Source organism: Panicum hallii, chromosome 2 (assembly GCF_002211085.1).
Source record: "Panicum hallii strain FIL2 chromosome 2, PHallii_v3.1, whole genome shotgun sequence".
Lineage (NCBI taxonomy): Eukaryota > Viridiplantae > Streptophyta > Magnoliopsida > Poales > Poaceae > Panicum > Panicum hallii.
Genome location: NC_038043.1, coordinates 47497675 through 47523165, shown reverse-complemented (window position 1 = coordinate 47523165; position 25491 = coordinate 47497675). Strand labels below are relative to the sequence as shown.

The following is a 25491-nucleotide window of genomic DNA, read 5'->3' as shown; positions in this document are numbered from 1 at the left end:
GTTGTGATGTAGAAGCAGCAAATCCGAGAGGACTATCATCGTCTGTCCTCATCAGCCAGTCATCTCTTCGGCAGAAGAAGGACACGACGCTCGTCGCCGCCGACCGTCCTGCGTGCCCATGCCGGCGTCAACGCAGGGGGCTGCGCGCGTCGTCCGCCCGCGTCTGGAACGCCTCCACCACCATCTCCTCTGATACCCATCCGCGCGCGCGACACCCTGCACCGGACGGCCGCGGCCGTCGCTCCGGCGGCGGCCTCATCGAAGAGCGCATCCAGCCCATACTTCCAAGCTCCATTGCGGTCGCCGTCGCAGAGCTCGAGCATCCGGCGCCACGCAACTGCGTGCACGGGTGGCACCTGATTCATCGGGACGCCCGCTGGAGCGGCGTCCCCCTCGCCGGCCGCCATCTAGACTGCCCACAGAAATTCCAAATACGGGCACCATATCAATATTTTGCATTAAGACCCCTGATTTGGATCGCGATCCAAATTAGGGTGTTTTGCGTAAAATACCGGACTGATATTTTACACAAAGACCCTTAATTTTACATAAAGACCCCTGATTATTTACAAATAAGCCCATTCCCTCCTTCAGATGGGCAGCAGCTCCTTTCTTCCTCCCCTCTCTTCGGCGATCCGCCGCCGCCCTCTCCCCCTGGCTCCCTGCAAGTGCAAGGCCCGATCAATTCATCCCCTCCCCATCCTCAAGCCCTATCTTCAGCTCTTCACTCACCCGGCCCCGCGCCGAAGGGCTGAAGCTCGCACTGTCACGCATTCACCTCATCCGAGCCGAGGTGCGCGTACGCCGCGCCGCGCCGGCCCGCCCTGCTGGGATGGGACGAGGGCTCCTGATACGTCCTGTTGGTGACTTCCGGTAGCGGAGGGTCGTGCCTTGGCGAATTTGGTTCGCTACTATGTGTAGGCCAAACGGGCAACTACGTGCTGCTGCTGCTGCCTGCCTGCCGCGTGCGTCGCGCATGGAAACGACGAAACGCCGGCCGCGCAGCCGCTGGCAGCTCGCTCGCCCGAACGCAAGAGCCATCGCGCAGGCACCAAGATTGCAGAGCGGCGAATGCTAGGGAGGCGGCGCTCGCGTCATCGCCGGTCGCCGCGGCACGCCTACGCCTCCTCGCCTGAATCACTGCCCGCGGCCTCGAGCGGTCCATGCCAGTTCCATTTCGCGCCCCCCCCCCCCCCCACCCCTCTCCGCTACCGCTTTCGGTCTCCCCTTTTGCTCCACTCCATTGCAATGGTACGCAACTAATTTCCTCACAAATATTTTGGCCCCAATCAAATTTCAGTAATAAGGTAGTGTTTCGATTTATTGGTTACCATTTCTCCTTTATTCATAGGATTGCCAATTGAGGTTTTAATTTTGCAAATTGCAACAGAAGGGCAAAGAAGGAACTCAGGAAAAGATTTGAGGACCACGAAATTAGTCACAGATACATAAGCTAGTTTGCATTTATCTGAATTGTTGATTTTCTGAACCGAACCCCCAATTCTCAGTTGTGGGGGGCACCAAAGTCTTATCTCTGAGCTGACTATCCAAGAGATGGAGAGAGTCAGTTTTTCCTCTCTCTTTTTTTGAAAGTGAAGGAGACAGACAGCTTTGTTGACTTGTTGATGTTTCTTCTCTCAACTTTCGACGAAAATGGATGACCAATATGTCTTATAAAGATTTGATCGTGTATACTTTTTCATGAAAAGGTTGGGTAATATACTAATATGTATTGCAGAGATGACTACTTGATTTGATCATGTATACATCTTCAAAGAAAAAGATAAATGAAACATTTGTAGGTTAGTTTAGATACCTAATGGCAAAACTATCATTAGTCTCTTGTCAGTTCAGTTGAAGACTCAGAGAGCCAATGAGGAAAGCATTATCATTGAAATCTCTCATACTCGATCTTACTTGAATGTGTGGATTGTATATTGCTTTGTTTCTTCTAAGAGCGCGTTTTCTCAATCTTCGCAGAAGCAGAATCGCATTAAAAGAGTACTGAAACGGACCTAAGAAATTTCATCTCATTTTAATTCCAAGTTCAGTAGTCGTACCTACCAGCACCCGCGGTGGCCAGTTACACCTGCCGTACGTCGTGCGTTACAACACCATCTTGCAGCAATCATCAGTCTACATGTAGTTAAGAACTACTCCTAAGAACTTTCCTCGATCCTAAGATGGAGAGCTCCGAGTCATGAAGGCCGTACAACCTTGTTAGTCTTCTTTCTTTCTTTAAATGAAGGACAATTCCAAATTGAGCACCGTTGAAAGCGAAATTTGCCAGACAAACTTGCAATGTCAACGCGGTTACAACTGGAACGTGCATGCATGCGAGACAATTCGTCGAAGTTACATAGGCGAAGCATCCCCTACTGAACGCTTAATCCATTGAAGCAAACCATTGGCAACTTGAGAGGCAACTTGAGAGAGAGAGAGAGGTGGAAGAGAGATGGAGGCGACGGCCGTGAGCTTGGCGAGGTCCGTGCTGGACGGCGTCCTGAAAAGCGCCGGCACCGCCGTCGCCGACGAGGTGGCGCGCCTGGCCGGCGTGCCCAAGGAGGTGGAGTTCATCCGCAACGAGCTGGAGATGATGCGGTCCTTCCTCAAGGTGGCCTCGGCCCATCCCGAGGCCGCCGTGCGCAACGACACCGTGAGGACGTGGGTGAAGCAGGTGCGCGACCTCGCGTACGACGTTGAGGACTGCCTCCTCGACTTTGCGCTCTACGCGGACAGGGCCTCGTCGTCGCGGGCCGGCTACTGGCTCGCCCCGGGCGCCGTCGCCGCACGCCGCCGCATCGCGGCTCGGATCCGGGACCTCAAGGCCCGCGTCGAGGAGCTGAACCAGCGCAACCTGCGTTATCACGTCGTGGTGGGCAGCCCCGCTGCGCCCCGCGGCGGCGAGGAGCAGCCGCCCGTGCTCCCGGACCACGACGCGCAGTCGGCCGAGCTCGCGTTCCAGGCTTCGGCGGACGTCGTCGGCCGGGGCCGCGAGAAGGCGCAGCTGACAGAGCTCATCTCCGGCAGCAACGGCGCGGTGGTCGTGGTGTCGGTGTGGGGGATGGGCGGCATGGGGAAGTCGTCGCTGGTGCGCATGGTGCACAACGACCCGGTGCTCCTCGACGAGTTCGACTGCGGCGCGTGGATCACCGTGCCGCACCCGCTCGACGGCGCCGAGGTGTTCCGGCGGCGGCTGAGGAAGGAGCTCGGCCTGGCGCGCGACCAGAGCGTCCCGGAGTACCTCCAGGAGAAGCGGTACCTGGTCATCGTCGACGACCTCCATAGCCAGGAGGAATGGGAAAATATCTGCCAGGTCTTTCACCATCAGTTGGAAAACCGCAAGGGCAGCCGCATCATCGTGACGACGCGGAGGGAGGACGTCGCCCGGCACTGCGCGGGGCATGTGGCGGGGTGGGATGGGCATGTCTACGAGCTCAAGCCATTGCGGGATGGCGAGTCCATGGATCTCCTCTGCCAGAAGGTGCGTCGCCGCTCAACCTTCTCTTCCTCTTCTAGTCAACAGTCAAATTAGGCTTGTTACAGCAGAATGCCTGCCCAAGCCATTTGTGATACTAAATTACTAATAGATTAGGTAATTCTTGAGTTTCTCGCCAAGAATGAATTATGTGACAAGAATTTAATGATGCTAAACAACAAAAATAACTTATCAACCAACATGAAAATTTTAAACTTACCTTGTGTATTGAAGTTTGGCTACGAAGCAAGATGCAATGTCTTGGTAGCTTTGTGTAGTCGTCATAGAATGACAGTACATGTGCGTACAATGTGCGTACAAAGGGTTTGATCAAATGCGAATACATACCCTTTGACACACATAAGTATATTTCTTGTGAAAAACACATCCATGATTCTAGATACTCCATTCAATTAAAATTTCTTACAATTTCATCAATGATTTTATCAAAATTTTCAATCTTTGACTGTGGAACATCATATTTATGGATTTGAGTTGAAAAGTACTTTCATGACCTCGTAAATTTTTAAGTATCGTGATTATGTTTATCCCAATAAAAATTAGTAATCAACAGGATCAATGTCGAGCACAAGGAAATGTTTGACTGTGGACGAAATGTCCGTTTTGACCATGTTCTTCCATAGTTTCGTGCTGGCTGCATCGGCGCATCCCCTTCGCCTGCCCCTCTCCTCCCTCCGCAGTCCCACACCTCCACCATCCGCGCGTGCTGCGATGTCACATATATGGCCTGTGGCAGCAAGAGTGTGGGGGAGGAGAGTGAGAAGGGATGGAGAATGCGTAGAACACATATAGGCGGCTGCGTCGCCGTGATGTTCGCATGTATGTCCTGAGATGAGAGAGAAGACGGCGGCGGCGGCGGTGGCGCTGGTGGTCAAGTGAAGGCGATCCGAGAAGCCTTTGGAAGGGGCGGAAGGGAGGGCGCGAATCGTTGGAAGCAGTATGCTATCGCTTGCAAAAACCTCCTTGAGCAGTCGAGCTCCACTACCTTTCCCGTGACTGCACGTCTCAAACGCCCTCACCATGTTCGACGAAATGGGTAACTTGGAAATTCCAGATGTCACTAGCGTCCCACATGAAGCATTGAAGCACCAATTTCATATTTCCTTTGAAACTTTCTTTTGCTGATAGAATGTAGCTGCGCACACTTGTGCTGCCAGGTAAGGGCAACACAGATAAGTGGAACAGTATTAGAAAACTGAGATGAATTCGCATCATAGTTTGCCACATAGATTGTGCCTTTCGCAACTCTAGTTTAAATGTTTAATAAGTAAGGAATGATCAGGTCCTTACGACCTTACCAATCCCAGTTTTTAATCGGGGCATGCATCAGACCATCCATTTATCAGAGTCACCACCATGATGCTACGTTTCTCATTAACCATTCAATTTTTTTGAGGACAATCATTGACCTGTTCCATCATATGTAGGTCTACAAGACAACTGATTATGTTTGTCCGACGGACATGGAGGATCAAGCCAGGCGTATCTTGAGGAGATGTCATGGGCTTCCACTTGCCATATCTACAATCGGAGGTCTCCTAGCCAACAGGCCAAAAACAAGCATAGAATGGAGGAACCTGCATGAACACCTTGGAGCAGAGCTGGAATCTGACCTCCGCAATATCAGAAAAGTGATCGTTTCAAGTTATGATGGCTTGCCTTATCACTTGAAATCGATTTTCCTGTACCTCAGTATCTTCCCTGAGAACCATGAGATCAGACGCACTCGCTTACTTAGGCGGTGGATGGCAGAAGGCCACATAGCAAAGAACCGTGACATGCCCGTGGAGGACGTAGGAGAGCGTTTCTACAGTGAGCTCATTAACAGAAGCATGATCCAACCTTCCAAGGCCAACCCTGGAGTTAGAGCTGATCGCTGCCGGGTTCATAGCATTTTGCTGCAGATCATACTGTCCAAATCCATTGAGGAGAACCAACTACTCCTCATCGAGAAGCAATCCAATGGTGTTCCACAAAGTAAGATACGCCACCTGGTGGTATCCAGATGGAAGAGGAAAGATGAGAAGCTGCAAAACATAAATCCATCATACATTCGATCTTTGACAATCTTTGGGGAATGCCCTGCATCTCTCATCTCTCCAAAAATGCGGCTGTTGCGAGTGTTGGACCTGGAGGACACAAGCAATCTGAAAAATGATGACCTCGCACACATAGGGGAGTTACATCACCTAAGGTATCTCTGCCTTCGAGGAACAGACATTTCCAAACTTCCATATTCCTTGCAGAACCTTCGATATCTGGAGACATTAGACATCGAGGATACACATGTGAGAGAACTTCCTAGTGGCGTTGCCAAACTTGAGAAGCTGCATTATCTTCTTTCTGGCGTCAGCTTCACGAAAGATTTGCTGCAGAAGATGGGGGAGTCAGGCAAGGTCAGCTATAAAACAAGCCTTTCCGGGAACATAGGAGCCTGTCTATGCTGCAACAGAAGTGAGTGCTGCAAGGTTTTCAACGTGGACCAATTCAGTGTAAGAGTTCCTGAAGGTATCGAGAAGTTAAAGAACTTGCACATGTTGGGGTTGATCAATGTTGGCAGAGGCAATGGTGTGGCAGGGAGGCTCAAGAATTTGACGAACTTGACGAATTTGCGAAGGTTAGGGGTCACAGGGCTTTCCGAGAAAGAAGGGCAGGAGCTGTGTGAATCAATAGGTGAGCTCAAACGATTGCAACGCCTTGAAGTGCGCTCTGATTCACTTAAATTTCTTACCAGAATGGATCAAGAAGCACCAAATCCGCCCAGAATGCTAAGGCGTTTAGTTTCACTGAGGCTGTGTGGTGATCTCAGCAATATGCCTAAGTGGATCAGTTCACTTAATGATCTAGCTAAGGTGAAGCTGCTGGGGACACGACTGAAGCAGGGAGACATTGAACACCTTCAGAACTTGCGTAATCTGGCTTTGTTAGGTCTGTGGGAGAACTCCTACATGGACAAGTTGTTACATTTCTGCTCCGGTACATTCCCAAAACTCAAGTTCCTTGACATTGACGGGCTAAAGGAGATTGAAACAGTGACAATTGTGAAAGGTGCAATGCCTGAGCTTGAACAACTTTGGGTTAACAAGTGCCCATCACTTCATGACGACAGCTCTGGCTTGTCCGGAGTGCCACACCTTCTGAAGCTGAATGAACTTCTTCTGAAGAATTGTGGTGAGAAAGAGAAGCTGATTAACACATTGCAAGGACAAGTCAATAGGCACATCAGACGTCCCAAATTCCTCATTGGCAAGTCGATTGCACCAACCAGTCCGACGAAGGGTACAATCACAACAATAGAACAGTGAAGATGAAGGTTGGAGGTCCTTGGAGGATTGTTTTATGAAATAGGTGTATTAATTTGCATAATATGTCCAATGCAGGGTACGTAGCTTCCTTCTCCGGTACGGTTGAATTTGTCAAATGTAGCTGTATCCATACGATATTGTCAACCTTCCATCTAATCATTGAATAGGACTGTACTTGAGATGATATTTCAGTAGCAGCACCCCATACAAGATTCAATTATTGAACTGCATCCATACAGTTGAGCTTACATGAAAAAAAAAAGTATGAACGACAGCAGCGAAGCTGGAACTCACATAGTTACACTGCAGCAGCATTTTTTTTTCTTTTTTGATCAACTGTACACATAAACTGAAGAATTCCATTATTCGGTAAGTTAGAACTCTCCAATCAAAGTGCTACTTGTAATTCTCTTCACTTATCAACGGGCTTCCCTTTCTCCCTCAACTTGGCCACAGCTTCCTTCATGGCCTCCTTCCTCCTCTTGCTGGCAAGCACTTTAGCCTGCACGCCGCTAACGTTCGGGTCTTTCTTCTCCTCCGTCGGCGCCGGCGGCGAAGGCCGTCTCTTTGAAGCCGCAGAAGCAATGTCAGGTCCCAGCATTGCACCAGCACCAGCAGCAATCAAGCCGCATACGAGTGCCCTGTAACAGCAATACATCGAAGTTGTAAGAAGAGGGGAAAAAAACGAACACGTTCAGAAGAGAAAACGAACTGAATATACTTCTCTGACCTCCTGGTGTCGCATTTGGCTCCCAAAGAAAGATTGCTGCTGTTCTTCAGAGCAGGGGATTTTGGAGCAACCTTCAGGATGGAGGTTGTGCTTTGTGCTGTTGAAAGGGGAGGCATGGTATGCGCCATTACTGCTGCCTTGTCGCCGAACAGCATCTATGGAGTGTGCTGTGTGCTATGGCCATTAGCAGTAGCGTTGCAATTGCAACCAAGAGAGGAGATAGAAATGGCCCCCACACCATGTGCCATGTCAAGTTCCGATTGGCTGCAAAGCTTGAGACTGGATAAGGCGCTACGAACATATACCCTCAGGCAGCATATGCCAAGGAGCTGTCTCTTTCTTCGTTTTAGGGTTTTAGCTGAATCCCCAATATTTTGGTCGATTCGTACACGTGGGCAGTAATAACGAATGTTCCATTTTGGCTGTGGCACTCAGTTGCTCGATACTACTAGTACGTACTCCTTGAACGGTAAGTTCGAATAGAGACAGTTAAGATTGTAAAGAAATCATTCCTTCTGTACTTCTTTTTTTTTAAAAAAAAAACTCATTCCTTTCTAAAGAAAAAAAAAATACCCTCTACAAAGAAGACGTGGGCCGATCTTGTGGTTCAGACTCTGGACCCTTTTCTCTCAAACTAGGCCCATTAGGCCCAACTAAAACTGTAATCGCACGTGCCGACGTGCCCACCTCACAACTCCCTCGTCGTCCCTCCCGTGATCAAGTCCCGCCGCCGGTAATCTCCTCCCGCGGGTACGTGTATGAGATTGGGGTTTTGCCTCAAGCTTTCGATTTACATCATCGCTTCTACAGCTTTGCTATCCAAACAGATCGTGCACCGTTCCTCAAGACGGCCGAGGGCGCCGTAGATTTGGAAGGGTGCGGTACGGTGCAGCCGTGCAAGATCGGATATGGCCGCCGCCTGGAGAGACAGGAAGAAACGCATGAAGAAGCCAACCAAGATTCAGGAGAAGCGCCCTAACCCAGGTGTTGTTTTTCCTTTTGGTGAAAAAAACCATTGAGGTTCGGCGTTGTGGTGTTCGAGAAGCGAGCAGATGGGGAGAGGGCGATCGACGAGCTCAATGGACATGAGGCCGGCGGCTGTAAGCTTCGGGTGGACTGGGCTTATCCCTCTTGCGTGTAGCCGGAGATCAAACTTCGTGTACTGGGAAAGTTGAATAATAATCACCATGAAGATATAACTTGAGCACGAAATCCAGCTATTCAAAATCGCACGATAGCCGTATGACATGAGGCTGATAGGCATCCTGTTTCTAGAGGTACTCATATTATTATTCTTCTCACCGGTGTTTATTATAGAATCAAACTCTAAAGTAAATAATGATTTCTTGTCCGTCAATCGGAATTCTACTTCAAATTGGACAATCAATACCTTGCACCATCACAACACGGCCTGTACACGGAGTGGAAGAGCATAAAGTTGGTGGTGTTACGTAGGTGGTTGGCGATTTTGCTGAATCATATTTAGCATTACAATGCAATAATATATCCATTAGTTTTCAACCGTAGCAATGTACGGATATATTTGCTACTAGAATAAAGAACCGACATAAAATCGGAAAACATTCCCTTGGAAGAAAATTCAGCTCCTCCGTTCGAAACCTAAGAATAGACAAGCTATGCATTTTTCAGAAAAAAGTGCAAATAGCCCTAGAAGCAACTGCAAATACATACCGAAAAAAAAGGCCTAGTTATCAGCCACAAGATAGTTCCACGCATTAGTTTTCGTTGGTTTTCTTGCTTTCCTGAACTGATTTTAATCATACTGATTTGAATACTAGACATGCATATCTCCAAATCTGTAGCCATGTACCACCTAGACTGAGAAGAGAGAAACTTCACTTCAATTTGTTTTCGAGAATGAAATCAGCACCATGCTACAAATATTTATCCGAGTGTAATTCTACTATGTGACAAAAGATCTAGCTTGTCAATTGTCATCTTGCGCTTTACACAAGACGGGCAGACCGCAGACCCAGTCCACTCGAAGTTTATGGCCCGCAGGCCCAGAAGTTCGGCTAAAAGTTAGAATTTGGCCTGTTTCCGGGATCTTATTTTTTAAGGTTACTGTTTCCGGGACCTTTTGGAGATTTCCTGTTAGTTCCTTGCTCGTTGTATTTACGATATCACCAGGCGCCGCCACCCGCCGCCCACTTGTTTCTATTCTTTCTACTTACATGCAAAAACTATAGATACAGTGCTGGCTAATGCATGCGTTGCAACATTCACAGTCCGTTTGTTTGATAAGTAGAGCACTAAAGTTTGGCACACGAAAGGTTGATATGCGGAAAACTTAAATCGATTGGTGAAGACGGGCAATTGGGAAGGTCGGCAGATCCATGAAAAGCGAAACAACTGGTTCGATAGAAGAACGATGCACCTTTCTTCGCAGGTCGCTTCTTCGGCCTTGTTTTTGTAGAATTTGGACTGTCATGGCGGGGGCCATCCTAACCTATCCAGCCCTCCCCTGCTCTCGCGGCCGTAACAAAACAGGAGAGAGCGAACTGGGCGACAGGGTCAGCGGCGCTAGGCGAGATGAGCAGGGGGGTCGAGGAGAAATCAGAGGCAACCACGGATGGAATCCCTAAATCCCTAATGCTCAAGGAACAAATATCTAGGAAACTATTCGAGTTCTAATTCGCATCTGATTCTTCTTTTTTCGCGGAGGGCCGCCGATAAAGGACGAGAAGACCTTGGGCCGCCAGAACGCTTGGATACAATACAGTCCGGCCCACGGAACCTAGCACAGCAATACAGGCCGAGCCCAGTTTTTGAACTTGGCAGCTGGCAACTTCAACGGTTCAGACAAGCCGCCATCGCTAACGAGCTTGTGGGCTTGTGGAACTCCAGCTCGTTGCTTGCGTGATTGTGTTGCATAAAATGTGTGCGGAAGTGAAAATTTCAGAATCTGCAGGTGCTCACCCGAAGTTAAACCTAAGGAAGCTTCCACTTTTCGTTAAGACCAAGTACAATAACGTGCATAGTTGGACTGTACAAAGTGTCACAGTAAATTTGTGATTAGTTCGAAAAGCGAGGTTAAGCTAACAATTGGCTCTTAGCAGTCTGCAGTACGAATTCCAATAAACTTAATACTAAGGGTGTGTTCGTTTCCTGGGCCTAAAGTTTAAAGAGGTCACATCAAAGAGAATCTTATCATTTAGAAGTATTAAATAAAGTCTAATTACAAAACTAATTGCAGAACCCCAGGGCTAATTCGCGAGACGAATCTAATGAGGTATATTAGTCCATGATTAGCGGATGATTACTGTATCATCACTGTGGCAAATTATGGATTAATTAGGCTCATTAAATTTGTCTCGCGAATTAGCACCCAGCTGTGCAAAAAGTTTTATAAACAGATTTTATTTAATACTTCTAAATAGCAAGATTCTCTTTGATGTGATGGGTCTAAAGTTTAGAGGGTAGGAAACGAACAGACCCTAAGCGAATGAGAGAAGATAGATGAACCAAATATTAATAAAGTAGTTCATAAATATAGTTGATTATTAGATTACCTTAAGATAATACAATAATAAGTGTCCAGAATCTCATCACGCCAAAAACACAATGGACATCTTGTATCTATCTGACTACCTCTATCCCTCTTCGACTGATATTTCTTGCCTCGTTTGTGCACTTGTACTCATACCCCAGATACACTCCCCTATGCAAAAGTCTGGTGTTGTCAGATGAGGAGGTCTGCTCATAAAAATGCAGGGCTTAGAAGTTTCCGACATCTTCTTGATTATATGCATTTTGGACCAACTTCTTTGTTTTATGCATTCTGGTCCTTTAACAGACTCCGATAGTCCGATTTGTAAGCAATAAACAAGGGATAGCAAGGAAATGACTCTACTTACTGTTTCTTTTAACAAAAAAAATATAATAAGCAACAATCTCTAAAGAACAAACTCAGAAGTTGCTCCCATCTAACAGCGTTATGAGACACCAACATGTTCACAGGGCAAACACCAGTCGCTTTACATAAGGGACACTTAATATGACTCGCGCTAACTACTTCCTGCAAAATTTTCACTGGGAGAAGAAACAACGTCAAATGAGCTACTGATCAGCATGAAAAAGTTTGATCTTCGGTTACACACAAGAAGGGTAAACCCAGTCAACTCTCAGTTTGTGTCCCAGAGCCTCATAGCCATTGAGCTCGCCGATGGCCCTCTCCCCGTCCTCGCGTTTCTTGAACACCACATAGCCGAAGCTCATGCGGTTTTCAGTTCTGCAGCCGCACATGTCACCGGGGAATCTGGGAACGTCCCACATCAGCAGCGGCCCGAACGGGCCGAAGAGATCCTCGAGGTCCCACAACCTGAAGCCCGGCGGCAGGTTGCTCACGCGTATGAAATGCCGCAGGAACTTGCGAGGGTCCCTGGAGGTAATCCTGTGCTCTCCAGGAGGGCGTTCTCCTCTGCAGGTGTAACTGAAGTATCGCCCGAAGATGTCTCCGGGGACTTTGGGCAGGCCATGATGCTAAACCGACTCATGCCCTTCCATACCACCTCTGTTGTCAGCAAGAACACCAGCCGAACTCTGTGTTAGATTTCGTCCCAATCAAGGTGGCCAGCCATCTTAAAATAAAAGAAAACAAACTACCATGTGCGTACTCCAAATTACTAGGTGAAGGGAAACATCGTCAGAACAATCGAAAGGTTTTGCAACTCTGTGCATCGAGTAATTTTTCTGGGGTTTTTTCTCATCTTTCAAATTTTGTTCACTGGAATTGTTAGGTTTTGCATACTCAGCAGCTAGCTTTTTTATGGTTTTGTGTTTGCTTATCTATCAAATCTCTCTCCGCTGGAATTGACTTCTGCAGGGTTCACAGCACAAAAGGCGCACTGACAATTCCAGGGCTCACAAAATTAATTGATATGGTTTGGGTTTACTCCAAATACGCATACATAAACTAAACCAAAACTAAGAATAAACTAGGTTAAAAAAATTAAACATGCAGAAGCTAGCTTGCAAAAATTAAAGACATGCATGCTGTTGACAGCATGAATATGTTAGTTGCAATGTTCAGTACTGCACGTCCCTTTCATAAATACTGAAGCAGGGCGCGTGGAAGAGCTAGATAGAGTGCTGGACATTGATATGCAGAAAGCCAAAATCAAGTGCTGAAGATAGACGATGAAAAATCAAGCAAACTGTTTGTCAAGCTCGTACGCACCTTTTGCCGCAGGCCGCTTCTTCGAACCATTGTTTCTCGTTCTCCTCGCTTTCTTAGACTTCCACTTGCCCAAGAAGCCTCTTGCCTTCCGTCCCCCGACCAGGGCCATCGGCACAAGGGGAGGTTCGCAAGGAGGCCGGTGGTGAGAAGCGCACGAGGGAAGATCGGAGGTGAAGGGGCGGCGGCACCTAGGGATATTTCCCGGCGGCGGCGCTGGCGGGGACGTCGACGGGAACGGGAGAGACTCCTGTTTCACGAAGCGTTGCGAGATATATGGCCGGCCTGTCATGGGCTTTTTACTCTGGGCCTGGCCTGGCCCGAGCGACACACAAAACTTGCTGAAGTCACAGTAATTAAAAAAAAGTGCGGAAGTGAATTTATCAGGAATCTGCAGGTGCTCGCCCGAAGTTAAAACTGAAAATTCAAGGAAGGTTCTAAGAAAAACACAACGGCTTCGACTTTGACGGGCCCGGCACGGTCAATCCCCCAGCCACCCGGCGTCCGGCGTCGACGCGGGCCCATCCGACCAGCGTCACAGCCCGTCCTCCCCGCATCGCGTCACGATCCGCGCCGCCTCAAAGTCAAGCAGTACCAGCCGTCCGATCGCACTGGACCCTCCTGTACACGGGCCCACCTCCGGCGAGACCGACCAGACCGCTCCCACCTTCTCCGCCTCGTCGTCCCCCCTCCGATAACCACCACCTCCTCCCATTCCTTCCTCGCCCGCCCCCACCATGGCCCTCGCGCGCGGCACCCTTCCGCTCCCCAAACCCTAGGGCGCGGCACGCACCCCCTCCTCGCCGGCGCGGGCGCGGGCGGCATGGCGCCGCAGGCCGCGGGGTCGGCCCCGGCGGTGGCGGCGCTCGGGTTCCTCCTCCCGACCTGCTGGGAGATCGAGGTCACCTGCGCCGCCGCGATGATCCTCGTCGCGCTCTACGCCGCCTACGAGCTCCTCAGCCCGCGCCCCTCGCAGGCGGGGGGCGACGCCGCCGACGGGCTCCTCGTGGGGGAGCTCGACGCCGCCGACAAGGTAGCGGCTCCGCTTCTGTTTGGGTTTTCGGGGGATTTGGGCGACGTGGTGCTGGTGATCACGGGTACTGACGTTGTGCTCGTTTGATTGGCTGCGTGTGGATTGGATTGGGGGCAGTTCAAGGGAGGCTCGAGCGGCCCCTCTGCGTACGTGGTGAAGGTAATCGTGATCAGCACTCTCTCTCATTTTTTTTTTGAGCTGTGCTGCTGGCAGTTTCGTCTGGACGGATTCCTGACTTGGATTGGATGTGCCTGTTCAGCTCGAGCTGTTGGCCGCGAAGAATTTGATGGCGGCCAACTTAAATGGGACGTCTGACCCGTATGCATTGATCACATGTGGCGCAGAGAAGCGATTCAGGTGATCACATTGATCCAGTGATTCCAATAGTTTGGTGTATACCATTTCTTTTACGCTCTCGATTTTAGAACCTGTTTACAGGGTAGTTTGATCTGTTTCAAGTTCTCATCAACTGTATATAGCTTTAGACGGATTTCTCATTTCTAGCTTAATTCTCAAACTACAAAAATGTGGCAAGCTGCACTTCGTTTATCCTAAGCCACATTCTATCTTCCCTTTGAGAGAACATGAAGTGCAATCTGGACCTTTGCTCAAGAAAACCATGTTTTGGGCAAAAGTGTTAAACTGGCTGTGATGGTTTTCTTTGTTGGATTTAAGCTTGGAACAGTGGGGGAAATTCATTGCCTTTGTAGGGCCGTACACTAGTGCATCCGAATTAGCTAAGCTAGGTTCAAGGGGTAGCGTTATGTATGAAACATTCTTCCCTAATATTTGTATGAGGTTATGGGTGGTTTGAGACGGTTTCCGCAAAATGGCACATGTGGGGTTCATTAGAGATTGTAAAGTACAAAAGCAATCTGAATTTGAATCTTGGAGTACCAAGCATAGGCAGTAAAATAGAGGAAACAAGGGCTGACATCCCCCAGGATTAGAGGAAACAAGGGCTGACATCCCCCAGGATTGTGATAACTGCTAAAATTGGTGAGAGCTGTGGAGAATTAGATGATAATGGTAGGCTAATGTGTAAATAATTGACATGCATGCTATCCTGAAACGGTGCTGTGGGAAAAGCAATGGTGGAAGGTAGACCAGAAACACAATTTCAAATGACGATCGTTTGAATATAACATAAACTTAGTCTATTTGATAAACTCACAGATTTGTGTGATGTAGCTCATGTTCAAGTAGTTTAATTGTCTTTTTTCACACCTTACAGCTCCATGGTTCCTGGTTCAAGAAACCCAATGTGGGGAGAAGAATTCAACTTTTTTGTTGATAGCCTTCCTGTAAAGGTTATTCCGAGCTCCTTATCTCCTAATTAGTTTGGTCTCTTTTAAAAGATGTTGTGTTTGTTATTGGTACAGGAAAATGTGGCAAATTATCGAGTCATATTACTATTGTACCATTCTTATGTTAAAAGAATCTCTGGCTGCAATGTTCTACAGCAGTATTGTCACATATATCTTATGGGTTTTAACTTTCCATTTTGCTTCTCACCCTGACACAAATTGTTGCAATTCACAAGTTATATAGTCTAATCCGAAGATGATTTTCCATTGCCTTTATGCATTTGATACCCTTGCTAAATTGATCATTGGATGCAGGAAGATCTGTACATTTCATTTCCCTTGTTCTGATGTATTTGTTCTCTACAATTCCATAGATAAACGTCACAATATATGACTGGGACATTGTATGGAAAAGCACTATCCTTGGTTCTGTTACTGTTCCAGTTGAGTCTGAGGGGCCGAGTGGACCAGTTTGGTACACACTTGACAGCACATCAGGCCAGGTGAATGATTTCTGCAGATATGCTTGGTTTCTGATGTTAAATTTAATTTTCAGTTATCTTACTGTACTATTTTCTGTATTGTCAGGTGTGTCTTCATATTAAGGCAATCAAGGTTCATGAGAGTTCCTCCAGGTTAAAATCTCACTCTGTTTCTTTAACCATTAAAGCATTGGCTTTCCTGCGTCCTTATCTTATTAGCTGTTCACACAGAAATCATGCATTTTATTCTGTTCTTTGTTAAAATAGCAGGTTTTAACAGCTTTGGCATACGTTTTGGCCATTTTTCTTCATTATTTTGCTTTGGTTTTCTGAACAACATTAGTGAAAAATAGGGCATTGTGTTCAGTTCAACATGCTAAATATGCTTCCTGCACTGCTGTACCTTACGTGGCTCAAATTCATTTGTTTTTTCTAGTCTTAGGATAAAATAAATATATGAGGCGTCAATTTCTCTGATGATTCAAGCGCTTTTCCACTTTAGGGCTCTAAATAACTCAGCTGAGGCTGGTGCTCGTAGAAGGATATCCTTGGATAAGCAGGGTCCCACTGTAGTTCATCAAAAGCCAGGTCCTTTGCAGACAATTTTTGAACTACCTCCAGATGAGGTTGGTAACTGCTACAACTTTTTGCTCAAATTCATTTGTGGATCTAATACCAATGGTTCCAACTTGCAACAGTTGTTTCCTTGTCTTACTCCTTTCAGGTTGTTGACCACAGCTATTCATGTGCACTTGAAAGGTCATTCCTGTATCACGGTCGCATGTATGTCTCTTCATGGCACATTTGCTTTCATTCAAACGTCTTCTCTAAGCAGATTAAGGTTAGCTCGCATGGGAGTTCTCAATTTCCATCCTTTGATTAATTCTTTTTAGTATAGATTCTTTGTGTAGACCTCACTTTACTTCCGTTTCTTGTTTTTACAATAAATTATTCAAGTTTTTAATACTCCATTGATTTTAATAACATATTCCATCTAAACAGTCACTGTGGCGATCATGACAAATTCTGATAATGTTTGTAATTTCTAACTTTCTACTGAAGAGCAGACGTCGCTAGAACCTACCTTTTGTTTGTCAAATTAAATCTAAAACTTGTGTGCCAGCTGTCAGTCAACAGCAAATAGTAGCAGAGGAAATAGGGAAACACTAACTTGGCCAGTTTCGTTGATGTATGTTCAAGTGATATCCCTTTACACTTTTGTTATTCAATGTGATGCAGTTAAAGATTATGTGACCTTGTCCCTCTTGATTGAGCTGTGTGCCAATGGGTCACTGAAAATTGCACATAAATACTAAATGGTTATTTCTCTTCCAATGTTTCTGTCATTCATGAAGTAAATGGATTTTACTGTATGTGTTAACTATCTTTTTGAGAAACTAATGCTTGCAACTTAGAAATATCTTCTGCTGAATCCCAGCTTTCTGGCAAATACTCTCAAATTTTCCACACAAGCTGCCATACACAAGTTCTCTTTCTAATTTTGATTTACAAAGCTACTAAAGTACTAATCCTAATCGAAGACACTTTTTTTATGTTTACACTCTTAAGACATGTGGATTGGTGTTTTTCCCATTGGATAGTGCTTGCAACAAGGTCATTTCTCATGGCTAGTAACATGTCTGAAATTCTCTAGAAATTTGCACAAACAAATTCTGCTGAATTTCAGCTTTACTTTCCGTACAAGCTATCATGCACCAGTTCTTTTCCTGATTTTGATCAATGAAGCTACTAATCCTGGTTATTCTTAAGCCATGCGGATTGATGTTTTCCCATTGGATTGATTCTGTGACCTTAGGGAAGTTGTGCTTTTTTTTTCCTTCTTAATAAAATCAATTCATATCTAACCATTTGTTTGTGCATACATTTGTTTTATTTATCTGTGTGACTAAAAACATCTTTTTCCCATATATGAAGGTTGTTATTCCTTTGAGAGATATCGATGAGGTAATTCTTATTTTCTGTTCTGTTATGTGTACATAATTTCCATTCTACACACTTAAGGATCTGCTTCTTTTATTGCAAATACTGCAGATCAGAAGAAGTCAGCATGCCGTTATTAATCCAGCTATCACAATATTTCTTCGAATGGGTGCTGGAGGATTTGGTGTTCCTCCATTAGGATGTCCAGATGGTAATATCTTCTTAACACTTATGTAATTCTTAAATCAATGGAACCTTGCATGTCATCTTTTTGTGCGGACTCAAAACCCATTCACTCTCTTCATGGAAAACAGCAGGAGAGGACCCTAATAAAACAATAATACAATTGCAAAAGGTCAACAACACTATAAAAATAAATTTACTCTGCAGGACCAAATTAAACTCTCAAAACAGTCAAGGAAACATAATTTCTCTAATCTGGTTGAGAAGGAACGACAGGAATTTTATGTATGGCCTTCTTTTAGCAGACACGTATCAAAGCCCTTTCTCTTATTATAGAATACTGAGTAAGCTGACAAACCCATCTCATGGCACTATCAAATCATGCTTGATCACTAAAGCATAAAAGTCATACAGTTTATGTAGTCTGCCAAAAGGACTGCTAACGGTAATCCGATAAGACAGGGTTGTGGTTGTTACATAACAGTTCCTCTTATACAATTTTTTTTGTAGGAAGAGTCAGGTACAAATTTGCATCGTTTTGGAACAGAAATCATACATTTAGAGCATTACAGCGAGCTGTGAAGAACTTCAAAATGATGATAGAGGCTGAGAAACAGGTACTGAACTTGCATATGTGTGCAATACACTCTAGAGCTTTGCTTGTATGTTATAGGGTGTATTTGCATATCTGCAGCCTTACTGTCAGTGCACTAGTTTTGAAGGGATGTTTTTCTCATGTTGCTGTTCGGGATAGTTAGGAGTTTACACAAATTTGATATCCATAATCATTCTTCAGATTTGATAACCTTTTTTTACTTTTGGGTTCTAGGAACGTGCTCAGTCTGCCCTACGTGCACACAGTAGCTCAAGAAAAAACAGCAAGAAGGAGATCAATGTTCCAGAAGATTGCGCTGCATTAACAGGGCAATTACAACCTTTTGTCAAAGAAGAAGTTCTAGTCCCTGTATTCAATGTAATAATGGCTAACAGTATCTTAGCTTCATGATTATTTTTTGGATGATGTTGCATTATGATTGCTAACTAATCTGTATCTGTTTATGATTTCAGGGAACCTTTCCATGTACCGCGGAACAGTTTTTTAGTATTCTTTTAAGTGATGACTCGAGTTACATAACAGAATACCGAACAGATCGGAAAGATAAAGATATAAATGTAAGTATCCAGCATAATGCCAGCTTTTTGCACATTCAGTACATTCTGTGTGACCAACTTATTCCCAGTTCATTGATTGTTGCGCATAAGAGAAATTCAACAAAGTTGTTGGATAGAAATTGGTAGATGGTCATAATACTGAATGCCGTAGGGTAATGCAAATTGGTCCATCGTTACATCAAAAAAAAAATGCAAACTGGTCCATCCAAAGCAGCATATGTACTGTTTATCCTCCATGCACATTTTTATTGTGGGCAATGTTCAACTTGTTATGCTAATGTATGGTAAACATGCGGTAGAATTGAAGACTTGAATCTAATAGCTGGATAGCAGAGAACCAGTTATGTTGTTATCAGCAAGCTGAATGGTTTTTGTTTTCTTTTACTCAATACATTCTACCTTAAAATGTTGCCTTTTGCAGCTGGGGCAATGGCACATTGCAGATGAGTATGATGGTCAGGTGAGAGAACTTAATTGTAAATCAATATGCCATAGTCCAATGTGCCCTCCTTATTCAGCGATGACAGAGTGGCAGCATATGGTTCTTTCAGCTGACAAAATGGATCTGGTATGTTTCTAAACAACTGAAAGTTCCAATATGGCAGATAATATGTCACATTACTGTAACTCCATCAAGTAATTTCTTGCTGTTATTTATAGGTGTTTGAAACTGTACAGCAAGTACATGATGTTCCATTTGGTTCATTCTTTGAGGTATTAATAGAAAATATTGTATACAGTACTTCCTGCCCTCTTTTTCATTCTTGTAAATCTGAGAATATTTTACAGCGCAACAATAGCTGTCATGCTAGAATTTAGGTAACTGCTGTTCTACCTTTCAGGTACATTGTAGGTGGTCTGTGAAATCTATCAGTTCTGACTCGTGCAGCCTTAACATAAGTGCTGGTTCGTGATTTCTTCATATCCTTTTATGTGTTCTTTTATTTCTTTATACTGTGATGGCTATGCTCTTCTCTACTTAAGCTGCAGATTAATTTAGTGATTTTATTAATGCAATAGGCATGCTTCATTTTCAGGTGCACATTTCAAGAAATGGTGCATAATGCAATCTAAAATAAAGAGTGGTGCTGTGGATGAGGTATGCACTTAACAATTCTTTTTCCTTTTTTGATCTGTTGGTAGGATTTAAATCAAATTGGCTACAACCTCTATATGCTCGTGAATGTTGGTGGCCAAATTACATTTCCTTAACATTTAACAATCTAAGACTAATTCCTGGGTTCAAATACATTATAATTAGACATGATCACATACAGATTTGATTGTCTAAATAGATTGATCTATCTTATAAAAGCTCCAGTGCACTTGTTGTTCACTTGAAATTCATGAACAGCTTCGTTGGTGACTGGGATTGTCTACTAGGACAGCTTGAGCAAGCATGTTTATCCTGGAAATATACCAGGCTACGGAAAATCATACATCATGTCGCCCACATAATTCTTTCACATGGAATAAAAAAACCTCAATGAATTCTGCAGCCCTTGTTGAGCATAGCGTAGGTAATTGGCTGCCAAATTATGTACTACCTCCGTCCCAAAATACAATTCTTTTTGGCTTTTCTAGATACATATATTTTGCTATGCACCTAGATGTACACTATAGCTAAGATACATAGCAAAAACTATGCATCTAATAAAACCAAAACGAATTGTAATGGGACGGAGGGAGTAGCTTTTACTGGCTTAAGTTGCAGCACATGAGTATACGATATAATGTTGCTGCTGCTGAAGTATTGCAGATGAGAATGCAGAATATGAGTTTCCGGAATACTCTACTTTAGTTTCTGCATGCTATAACTTCCAGAAACTACATAACACTTAATTCTCGGAGTTGTTCATTTTGTTTTGAAATCTTGCAGTTGAAGAAGGAAGTCAAGGAAATGTTAGAGTTCGCACAAGCTTATATGCTCAAAGTTCGGTCTCCTAACCAAGAGAACAGTGATCTTACCCAACAAGACAACATGGTACCGGACGTAGCGCCTGGTAGCCAATAACCTATTTCAGCTTGTGTCTCCTGATGTAGGATCACTGAATCATAACCGCTATCGCGTGACACAATGAATTATGATGTTATACACAGAAGGGAAGGTGGACTTGTAACTGGTCCACATCTAACATGACAAGCTGCCTTTCAAAAGAATGTGTAGATCGTGTAAAGTTCTTTTCCTGTCATTTCTCCATGCATTCTGGCATTTTGGCTGATGTATATGGGTAAACGTGAAATATAGTGCTGGTTGTGGGCATGCCAGTTTGTGTTGTTGAAGATAAACAAAGAAAGAAACAATAGAGAAATATGTGCCCGAAAATCGTCAGGAGCTTGTGCAGTGTACATTTCTGTAGTTACAAAAGGCTTATGTTGTGCAATAAAAGTTCCATGTCCCGAAAATAACTTCAGCCATTTCATAAGAATTTGTTGTAAGAAGCATCCGATTTCAGATGACAATTTCTGTCTAGTTTGATCAATGTGCAAGTTTCTGAAGATATGTGAGTGCTGCATGTATTCCACTTTATATATGCCTTGGTGTCAAGCCGTCAACTAGCATGCACGTTTTTTTTAAAAAAAAGGTCCATCCATATTTCCCCCTTTTTTTTCTCTCCTCTCCTATATGTAAAATGCAGTCTAGCTTTGTGGTACGTCAAATATTTCTATCTTTAATCATCAATCTAAAGAAATACGTATAGTTTAACAACACGCAAATTATATATTGTGATAGATTTTATTATGTTGAACTATACAACTTTTCAAAAATTAATGGTTAAAAAATAGAAATGGCTTAGGATAAAACTAGAAGAACTATTGTGGAACGGAATGAAAATGATGCCGCTCGGCGCACTCGCGGCTTGGAAACGGACCGAAATGCTTACGCCAACACTCCCCACCTCGCGGGGCATTTTCGGAAACCTCAATACCCACGGCTAGGGTTTCTCTCTACCCGTATAAATAGACTCTCCCTCTCCGCGCGCCGCCGCCACGGCAACCCCCGACGCTCCGCCGCCGCGACCACCAGTCCTCGAGGAAAGATGGTGAGCTCGCTACCTTCGTTCCCATTTCTATTCAGCTAGGCGGTCCACTAGCTTTTCATCGCCTCGTGCGATGCGACAAGGATGCCTCCTTTCTGACGTAGGAGTGGCTCAAATCCTGCCTCGTCCGATTGATCAGTTACTTGTATGTGAGGGATTTGTTTCTGGGCATTGTATCGTTAGGTAATTGTGTGTTGGGGGAATGAATTTGGAATGTGGCCGAATTGTACAATGGTGGATTAAATTGGGCGAGTCTCGTGTCGACCTGTTTGTTTCGGTCGGCGAGAGATGCTAAACTATCTTGGGTGTAGTTGTGTGCCATTTCTATGCAAGCAATCATAGTTGCTCAGGAACTACGGAGGTTGTTGAGACTGAATATCTTTTCATGTTGGGTAGACGTAGTTTCAGTTTAAGGTAAGTTAGGATGCAGCTAACTTACGGCCAGCCGTAATATTAGACGTTCGTAAGGCCGCTCCCTCATTTTTACTCTCCGTCATCCAGCGGATGTGCATGCATAAGAGAGGGCAAGGAGAGAAGGAAAAAGGATGAATAACATAAGCGCCACATGCATGCATATACGAGGGGAGAAAAAGAATGGATAGCCGTATGCATGTACATAATTTCAAAATAAAAAGACCGTAGTTTCAAAATCGAGCATCGAAATCAAAATCCGATTACACAGTTGTGTTTGTTTCAATAAGAGCTTCAAAATAAGATCTCACACCACTATTTTTGAATGATATATTTTTTGTGAGAGAAAATACTTTTTAGTGTATTCTAATTTGTTTACGATGTTTGCAAAAATTGCTTATGACTTTATAGAATGTTGCTTCACACATCTGAGGTCAGTTAAATGGATATTGGTGTTCATGTTGTGAAAATAGATTGTTTGGTGTGATTAGTGGATGAAGGTAAACAACTTTGTTGGGTAGGTGAATGTTTATTGCATGATCAATAATAGTAAACTTTAGCAGATCAGTTGAGCATTTTAACTAATTTATTTTGGTATTTTTCCATTATACATAAAGCAATTTATGTGTCTTTGAAAAATATTGTCGAAACATGTGGGGTCTTGTTTTGAAGGTCTCTTCGAAAGAGATAAAATTGTGCAATCGGAATTTCAATTTGATGGATGGTTTAAGAACTACGACCTTTTTAAGATTCAAAATTTAGACTGCCCGTGCAATAGCTCGAGCGTACGGACAGCTGGAATAAAGTTAATACCTTTGGTAGATGGCTTGTCATGGTTGTATGATAACTGCTAGTTAGGACGCTGATACTGGAGCAAAGCAGTATACAATTATACATGGAGTTGGTTAACTAAAAACTCGAACCAAAATTTCTTAATCTTACTGGTGAGTAAACTTCAGTTTTGCTTGGCAAAGTAGAATTTCGAACGAACTGTTGTTCTGAACTTCGTGCCACATAGACGCAGTACTAGATAAACACATTGAATTCTCCAACACTTAGTGGACCAGATGTAATTTAATTATGTTTATGATTTGAATAAACTGTGATGAGCATGGAAAATCACCTGTAGCGAAAAACAAGAAGTTGTTAGTAGATTGAGTATTTGTGCAAACTTCTCTTAAGTATAAAGGTATCACAATTATTTCAGCTTGTTTCCATACTCTGTGTTCATTACAACTGTGAAATCATGTTTCTGCATTGAGATGCAGTCAGATTTGAATGTATTTTCAATCTTTCAGTATGCTAGTGCTGCATTTATTCTTTAGGACTGTACGCACTATATCAGATGTTAGCTTGTTCTCAGTTGCGCTTAGTTACTTACACTCTGCTGTCTAAATGGTTACTATTGTGTGCCATCCCCATCCTCTGATCATACTACTACTTGTTGCTGCAGCCGAAGCAGATCCATGAGATCAAGGACTTCCTCCTTACTGCTAGAAGGAAGGATGCTCGCTCTGTGAAAATCAAGAGGAGCAAAGATGTTGTGAAGTTCAAGGTGCGGTGCTCCAAGTACTTGTACACCCTCTGTGTCTTCGACGCGGAGAAGGCAAACAAGTTGAAGCAATCCCTCCCCCCAGGTTAGCACAGCATTATTCATGCAACCTCTCTTTGATTGACCATGTTGGGGTGTCTCCCGCAGATGATTGCTCTTACCTTCCACAAAATTGTCTCATCAGGTGGCTTTGTAAATTGACTGTCTTAATTGCATCTTTCCGTGGAGTCCCTTTTGTCCCAATGGTCATGATGTTTATTTCAGAGATTATTATCGATCGTTGTTAACATCAAACTATATCCTCATCTATTAATCTTGTCAATGAATCCTTTTCCTTGGTACATTTGAGTAGTTTAATCAGTGACGGGCGACTATAGATATGAGACCTAAGGGATATGATTATACACCTTGAACGCAAAGCTTGATTCCCATTCCGTGGTGAATTTGAGTGTTCCTTTTTTTTCATGTCTAGATGCGACAATTGTACTTCCAAAGGTTACAATCTGTCCTGTATCGGGATTTTATCAATAATACTTAACTTGCGGGTGTATTGGCTAATGGGATCTGGAATGTACCTTTGTTTTGGAGAACATGAAGGCAAAAATATTCTGCTATGCTATTAAGGTTGTTCTCTATGCAAGTAAATTCGGCAATTGATGCATCCGTTATTCTGCAGGTTTGAGTGTCCAAGAAGTCTGAAGACTCAAGCAAGAGAGAGAGATGGTGTAGCGGGAAGCTTTTCCTTGCCATCATCAGAAGTCTTCTGAATTATCTTGAGAAACTTTTGACCTGTGAACAATGTAGACTTCGCCATGGATTAATGTTATCGCCAGTTTTGTGTGCGGGGAGACCAATCCCGTCCCGGTCAGATGACCGTATTTCTACTGATTTCTCTCATCCGTGACACGTTTATCTGTTAAGGTATAACCGAGCTGATCCAAAATCGTGAATTCGCCCAAGCACCCCCCACCCCTCTTCCGCGTAGATTCCCTCTCGGTCTGGTGCGTCCTGTTGGATGTATTTTCCATGCGTCAGCTCTACATGGATATCTGAAGGAATCTGGTGGTTCCATGTCGCCGAAATTTCATCGTGCACAAGAAGATCGCTCGCGTTCGCATTACTGGCGCAGGGGATGCATTGCACTTGCACCGCCATAGAACAGCTGTTTTTTAAACAAAACTACAGGGGCTTCTTCGTGAACCATGCCAGCAAGGTGAACCCAGCTAGCAGATAACGCGACTCAGCCTGGATCGCCGGCTCCGGGCCCGTACCCGGCCGCGGCGGCATTGAAGCCTCGCGTGCGCAGCAGCCGGCCCGGAGGTGCGGTGCGCTGCTCCCGGTCGCGTGCGCCGACGCCGGCAGCCGACCAGCACAGCACTGAGCAGTGATCACTCCATGTGCTCGAAGCCGACGGCTCGACGCCACCGGACGGGTGGCCCAGGGGCGCTCGGCCATTCCGGCCAGGTTCAAACTTCGGAGTCCAATGCTGGGCCAGACGCAGCAGCACCAATTGCAAGCACGCATACGCATTGCTCAGTCGTCGGCTGTCCACGTTCAGACATGGTGGAGAGGAACGCCGAGAGATGCTTGCTTTGCTTCGAGAGTTGCTCCTTTCGGTAGCTGTTCAGTGAGCGTCA

At 44.8% G+C, this 25491-nt stretch overlaps 4 protein-coding genes across 4 annotated transcripts; 3 read left to right on the top strand and 1 right to left on the bottom strand.

The window, feature by feature from the left end:
- Positions 1-2383: 2383 nt before the first annotated feature.
- Positions 2384-6832, top strand: LOC112882804 (disease resistance protein RPM1-like). Its single transcript, XM_025947955.1, has 2 exons — positions 2384-3484; positions 4927-6832. Exons 1-2 carry the CDS (start codon positions 2456-2458, stop codon positions 6802-6804), a joined length of 2907 nt encoding a protein of 968 aa, XP_025803740.1. The 5' UTR covers positions 2384-2455; the 3' UTR covers positions 6805-6832.
- A 158-nt stretch (positions 6833-6990) lies between these two features.
- Positions 6991-7773, bottom strand: LOC112882805. The gene is made up of 2 exons (XM_025947956.1): positions 7535-7773; positions 6991-7445 (listed from the first exon to the last, which is right to left on the bottom strand). The coding sequence occupies exons 1-2, from the start codon at positions 7687-7689 to the stop codon at positions 7217-7219; spliced, it is 384 nt and encodes a 127-aa protein (XP_025803741.1). The 5' UTR covers positions 7690-7773; the 3' UTR covers positions 6991-7216.
- A 5600-nt stretch (positions 7774-13373) lies between these two features.
- On the top strand, positions 13374-21273 carry LOC112881747 (BAG-associated GRAM protein 1). The gene is made up of 18 exons (XM_025946592.1): positions 13374-13764; positions 13882-13923; positions 14024-14121; positions 14999-15074; positions 15446-15574; positions 15660-15706; positions 16056-16179; positions 16278-16394; positions 17489-17518; positions 17606-17705; positions 18188-18294; positions 18507-18650; positions 18746-18850; positions 19272-19418; positions 19511-19564; positions 19693-19756; positions 19888-19949; positions 20730-21273. Exons 1-18 carry the CDS (start codon positions 13555-13557, stop codon positions 20862-20864), a joined length of 1791 nt encoding a protein of 596 aa, XP_025802377.1. The 5' UTR covers positions 13374-13554; the 3' UTR covers positions 20865-21273.
- A 487-nt stretch (positions 21274-21760) lies between these two features.
- LOC112879750 (60S ribosomal protein L38) lies at positions 21761-24742 on the top strand. The gene is made up of 3 exons (XM_025944132.1): positions 21761-21894; positions 23756-23939; positions 24531-24742. The coding sequence occupies exons 1-3, from the start codon at positions 21892-21894 to the stop codon at positions 24551-24553; spliced, it is 210 nt and encodes a 69-aa protein (XP_025799917.1). The 5' UTR covers positions 21761-21891; the 3' UTR covers positions 24554-24742.
- Positions 24743-25491: the final 749 nt, after the last annotated feature.

Excerpts from the sequence above, each read along its gene's own strand:
- LOC112882804 (XM_025947955.1), top strand. The coding sequence starts at position 2,456 with ATGGAGGCGACGGCCGTGAGCTTGGCGAGGTCCGTGCTGGACGGCGTC. Across the intron at positions 3,485-4,926 it reads TGGATCTCCTCTGCCAGAAG|GTCTACAAGACAACTGATTA; the intron begins GTGCGTCGCCGC and ends CATCATATGTAG.
- LOC112882805 (XM_025947956.1), bottom strand. The coding sequence starts at position 7,689 with ATGCTGTTCGGCGACAAGGCAGCAGTAATGGCGCATACCATGCCTCCC. Across the intron at positions 7,446-7,534 it reads GCCAAATGCGACACCAGGAG|GGCACTCGTATGCGGCTTGA; the intron begins GTCAGAGAAGTA and ends TTGCTGTTACAG.
- LOC112881747 (XM_025946592.1), top strand. The coding sequence starts at position 13,555 with ATGGCGCCGCAGGCCGCGGGGTCGGCCCCGGCGGTGGCGGCGCTCGGG. Across the intron at positions 18,295-18,506 it reads TGATAGAGGCTGAGAAACAG|GAACGTGCTCAGTCTGCCCT; the intron begins GTACTGAACTTG and ends TTTGGGTTCTAG. Across the intron at positions 18,651-18,745 it reads TTCTAGTCCCTGTATTCAAT|GGAACCTTTCCATGTACCGC; the intron begins GTAATAATGGCT and ends TTATGATTTCAG.
- LOC112879750 (XM_025944132.1), top strand. Across the intron at positions 23,940-24,530 it reads GAAGCAATCCCTCCCCCCAG|GTTTGAGTGTCCAAGAAGTC; the intron begins GTTAGCACAGCA and ends GTTATTCTGCAG.